At 50.1% G+C, this 5,173-nt stretch overlaps 1 protein-coding gene across 1 annotated transcript in view; it reads left to right on the top strand.

Annotated features, from left to right (window-relative positions):
• The window catches only part of Abcc3 (ATP binding cassette subfamily C member 3), a 53,464-nt gene that overhangs the window by 15,056 nt on the left and 33,235 nt on the right, over nt 1–5,173 (top strand). Inside the window, exons 2-4 of the mRNA XM_005350553.2 lie at nt 3,820–3,996; nt 4,335–4,460; nt 4,666–4,803. Of these exons, the coding sequence (XP_005350610.1) occupies nt 3,820–3,996; nt 4,335–4,460; nt 4,666–4,803 (441 nt within the window). The remainder of the gene's footprint in view (nt 1–3,819; nt 3,997–4,334; nt 4,461–4,665; nt 4,804–5,173) is intronic.

Raw genomic sequence — 5,173 nt, 5'->3', positions numbered from 1 at the left:
TTTTGGTTTTTCGAGACAGGGTTTCTCTGTGGTTTTTGGAGCCTGTCCTGGAACTAGCTCTTGTAGACCAGGCTGATCTTGAACTCACAGAGATCCGCCTGCCTCTGCCTCCCGAGTGCTGGGATTAAAGGCGTGCGTCACCTAAATTATTTAAACTACTTTTTTCTGGGCATCTACTATGTGTTTGGTACAATAAATTAAATAAAAGTGGTTTACTTCAATGACACTGTATGTTAATGAGAAAGGATGAAAGATAATGCGATAAATGAATAAATTATATGCCGTGTTAGGGGATAGGTGCAGCCGAAAAGGTGGAAGGGGATTGGGATGTTCTGAGTCTGGTGAAGGTGATAGGTGATATTATTATACAAGGGGATCATGATGGGCCTCGTGGAAAGTGAAAGACTTAACCATGTAAGGGAGGAACACTCTGGAAAGAGAAGATGGTATGCGCAAAGATCCTGAGGCAGGAATGAGCCAGAGTGTGCAAAAGAGCCGCTGGCTACCTTTAGGCCAGGAACTGTTTTAGGAGAAACAGAACTAGAAATCAGGTTACCGGGACATAGTTCAGGCTACAGGATATGTGGAATAGAGGTTTCTAGTTAAGAACCGGACACAGCATGGGTGACTGAGGTGCCATAGGCTAGAGAGATAAGCCCAAAAGTCACTGGTACCTAACCAGCCTGGAACTAGAGAGCAAAAGAGATCAGCAGAAGGCAAGCCCAGATAGAGAAGAGAAAGGACTGAGTCTGGGCACTCTCACACCAAGAGAAGGAGCCAGCAAAAAGATTCCATGGCCCTGTAGGAAGCAGAGAGCCAGGACCCACATCCTCGAGGTACCAGAAGGGAAGAGAGCAGAGCCCCTTGGCAGGTGCTCTGAAAATGGTAAGAGGTGGTGTGATGGCCAGAAGGCAGGAGAGGGACCCCGTGACAGTGGTCGAGGAGGGCATATTATCATCCTGGCCTCAACCCTGATGGAGCCGAGGCCCAGAGAGGTGAGAGGCAAATCTCCTTGCCTGAGATCACACAGCTTAAAAGAGGCGAGAGCCAGAGTCACACACCAGCCTATCAAGCAAACTGTCCGGCAAGAGTCCGGTACCCTGGTGCATCGGGGGACCTAGACGCGTGGTGGTGGCTTTGACGGAGACACGTGGAATCAGTAAGACAGCTGTTCCTTTCAGGAAGCAAGCAAGTTTGGGGCAAATGGTGTTGGACATGAGGTGACTGAGGACAGATGGGGATATCATCTAAGAGGCGAGGGGGCTTGCCCACATAGGCCTAGGAGACCAGAGCTATTGGCTCAGCTTTGGAGTTCCTGAGTGAAATCTATGAACAACGATGCAACAACCCAGGGGCTGAGGCTGTGTGCACAGAGTTCACTGGGAGAAAGAAAAGGCCGGTAAGGAATGCTGCTTGCCAGGCGTGGGGAGACCAGGAAAGAGCCACTGCCAAGAGGCGAGCATAAGCAAGCGAGAGAATGGCTGAAGTCATTTCCCATGCAGAGTCTGGCAAAGCTCAGGGACTGAGTGGCTGCAGGAGGCTGGGGAGGAGCAGGGCTGGAGGAGCAAATATAAGGAGAACTGAGACACCCAACTTGCTTCTCCATCTCCTTTCAAAGCCAGGCCCGTGCTAGTCACCACTAGAGAGACCCACTTCCTAATCTCCCCCTCCTCCTTTCTCCTTTTACATGTATGTGCACATGCACATGTTCATATGTGTGCAGGCCTACATACACGTGTGTGTGTGCATGCAAGCCAGAGGACAACCTGAAATGTCATTCCTCAGACAGTTCCTGCGGTGCCATTTCTTCGGTAACATCCACCTTTTTTTGAGATAGGATCTCTTAGTGGCCTAAAATTCACCAAATCGGCCTTTCTTCACCTCCCAGTCCTGGCGTCATAAGCACAGGCCACTATACCTGGTTTAAAAAATAAAAACAAAGCTGGTCAGTGGTAGTACACACTTTGATGATCCCAGCACTCGGGAGGCAGAAGCAGGCAGATCTCTGTGAGTTCGAGGCCAGCCTGATCTACAGAGCAAATTCCAGGACTCCCCAGAAAAATGTCTTGAAAACAAGCAATCAAACAAACAAGAAGAAGAAAAGAAAAAAAAAGACCACTGAGCTTCCCCTGACCTATCAAGCTCCACCCCAATCTGTAGGGCATCCATTTGTGCTTTCTTGTCTCCTTTGAAAGTACTGAAGCAGCCAAGCCTTCAGAGTCATGCACGTGTGAGAGAAACTTCCAATTCCAGTAACAGAAAACAAATCTGCTTCAGGAAAAGCGGATTTATGTGCATCTGTGACTTGCATACAAATTAAATGATAGTTGGAAGGTGGGCGGTATATCCTCAGGCAACACTTGTCTCTAGGTGGATGGAATGGTGGGCGGGTGTCTCATTATTTGTTTGTATTCTGGGGGCTTCTTGTAAAGAACATCTAATGCTTTGGGAGAAGAGGGAAAGATGAGTCCATTAGCCACCTTGGAGGGAGTGATCTGAATACAAAGCATTTGTGAATGAATGTGTTACCGCATCACCGTCTAAGAAGTGTGGAAGAGCTGTGGCAAGAAAGTGACCAGCCACGCTGAGCTGCTTGCAGGATCTAAAACACAGACCTCCCAGGCTATACCCAAGGCTCTCCCTCTGAATAGAGACAGTTGCTTACCTTTCCCTTTGTAATCTGCAAAGGCCTCTGCCCCTCCCTTTTGTTCTGTGAGTCTCACGTCACTCATTAAGGTACAGAGGGCAGAGGATGGCCACCCCATCTTTTCCTCTGTGGCATGTGTATTCATTAGCACTGTCTTCACACAGGAGAGTGTGCTTTCAGAGATCCAAGGTTGATGGTTATCTCCACTCATTATTTTATTACATTTATTTATTTGGAAGGGTGTGTGGAAGTGTCACAATGCAAGTGTGAAGGTCAGGGAACAATTTACAGGGAGTTGGTTCTCTCTTTCCCCTGTGCTTCTGGGGAAGGGGCTCAGTTTATAAGTCTTGGTTGGCGACTGGTGCCCTTGCCGAACCATCTGGCTGGTCCTCCACCTTTGTTTGTTTGTTTGTTTGTTTGTTTGTTTGTTTGTTTTTTTAGACAGAGTCTCTCAGTGAACTGGAATGTCATCAATTGTGCTAGACTGTCTGGCCAGTAAATTTTAGGGATCCACCTGTCCCCCCACAAAAACACTGGGTTACAAGTGTGGACCACCATGTTGGGTTGGTTTTAAAACAGAAAGAAAGAAACTTGGATTCTAGGAATCCAAGGTTTCCATGCTGATGCAAAAAAGTCATCCACCTAACCTTACCACCTAAGGACCCGGCAAGCTCTCTCCTTGCCTAGGAGTGTTCTGGAAAGGGAGGTTTGTTTTTTATTTTGTTTTTTTTTTTTTTTTTTTATTCATCTTGAAAAGAATAGGGGAAAGATGAAGAACATTGAAAGACACCGTTAGCCTGGGAAGGTGGAAGGCAAGGAGACATCAGTGACCTTGCAGGATAATGGAAATACCGTGTCTTTATGGTGGCAATGGCTTTGAGGAGTTACGCAACTGTCAAACTCACTGGCTTGTACACTTTAAATGGGTGCAGTTTATATTGCGCTTAAATTATCCCTCAGTTAGCAAGAGTATGAGGAAGCGAGGCCGCCTCGGGCTCCTGGGAGTTCACACCGGGTCACTCCTGCTCACCTATCCACGGGCATGCTCAGTCTCCTGCCCTCGCCTATCCTCCACCCCATACCCACCTCCTAGGTCCAGCCACCTCCCTGAGGGACAGCTGTGCCTGCAGGAAGTCATCGCTACGCTAAACCGTTCTGTCTCTGTTCCCCAGGACTCCAACCTGTCTATATATACTGATACTCCGGACCTCACACCCTGTTTCCAGAACTCCCTGCTGGCCTGGATCCCCTGCATCTATCTGTGGGCTGCCCTGCCCTGCTACCTGTTCTACCTGAGGCACAACAAGCATGGCTACATCGTCCTCACCCGCTTGTCCAGGCTCAAGACGGTCAGGGGCTCCGAGTTGCCTTCTGAGTGGGGAGACCTAAAGGATTCTGATAAACCCCTTGTCCCTCACTGATAACTAAACCAGTGTTCCCAGCCTGCCCCTGCCGCTGCCCCTTCCCCAGTTATGGCTCTTAGAAGCTTACTAACAGGGTCTGCAGCCCTTCCCTGTTTTGAAAGTTGTAGAATGTCCAAACAACGGAACTTCCCGCCACCCACCCTAGACGCTCTGAGTAGGCAGGTCTGATAGCTTTATGATGACTGCATGAGCGGGGACCCCTCCCCGGCAGGGACTGGCACTGCCCTTTAGAATGGAGACTCCAACCTGTGCCCTGTCTGCAGGCCCTAGGTGTTCTGCTGTGGTGTGTCTCCTGGGTGGACCTCTTCTATTCCTTCCACGGCCTACTCTCCGGCTCAGCTCCTGCTCCTGTCTTGTTTGTCACACCCTTGGTGGTGGGGATCACCATGGTTAGTGTGGGGCCCAGGAAACTGTGGGGAGGTCTCCCGTGGAGAGTGGTGTATGCTGGGACCGTGGGCTCTGAGGAGGAGGGTGGGCACATGGCAGTGGTCAGAGGGTAAAATGACTGCCAAACATCTGGCCAACACCAGAGGGGGTGAGAGCAGGCCCAGATGTGTGTGCTTGGGCCAAGCCTTCCCTGCCCTCCCTGTGCAGCTGCTGGCCACACTGTTGATCCAGTATGAGCGGCTCCGTGGGGTGCAGTCTTCAGGGGTGCTCATTATCTTCTGGCTACTGTGTGTGATCTGTGCCATCATCCCCTTCCGTTCCAAGATCCTCTCAGCCGTGGCAGAGGTAAGAGGGTCAGACCTTCCAGGTCTAGCCCTATTCAGGAGTGCGTTGGCAAGGCTCAAGGTCACTGTGGAGTCCTAGGCTTCCCCACAATCCCAGGATTTCCTCTCTTCGGCACCTTTCATGCTCTTCCTCCACCTACTCTGTCTCCACTCGGTGGAAGGAAGTGGGAGATCTGAGCCGTGCAGGGAAATGGGTCAGAGATCCCACCATAGCTGTGTGCTCCTGGGAATACTGGGGTAGGGGAAGGGGAGGACAGTTTTGAAACTGCCATTCCCAAGGTCAGTATCTAATGGGGATGCCAATGTCTGTCACGAGGACGTGTGTAGATGTGCATGAAGTCCCGTTCCTTTGTTTTGTTTTTTCTTACATG

The sequence above is a fragment of the Microtus ochrogaster genome, chromosome 7 (genome assembly GCF_000317375.1).
Source record: "Microtus ochrogaster isolate Prairie Vole_2 chromosome 7, MicOch1.0, whole genome shotgun sequence".
In the NCBI taxonomy this organism is placed as follows: domain Eukaryota; kingdom Metazoa; phylum Chordata; class Mammalia; order Rodentia; family Cricetidae; genus Microtus; species Microtus ochrogaster.
This window is presented reverse-complemented; position numbering and strand designations above follow the sequence as displayed.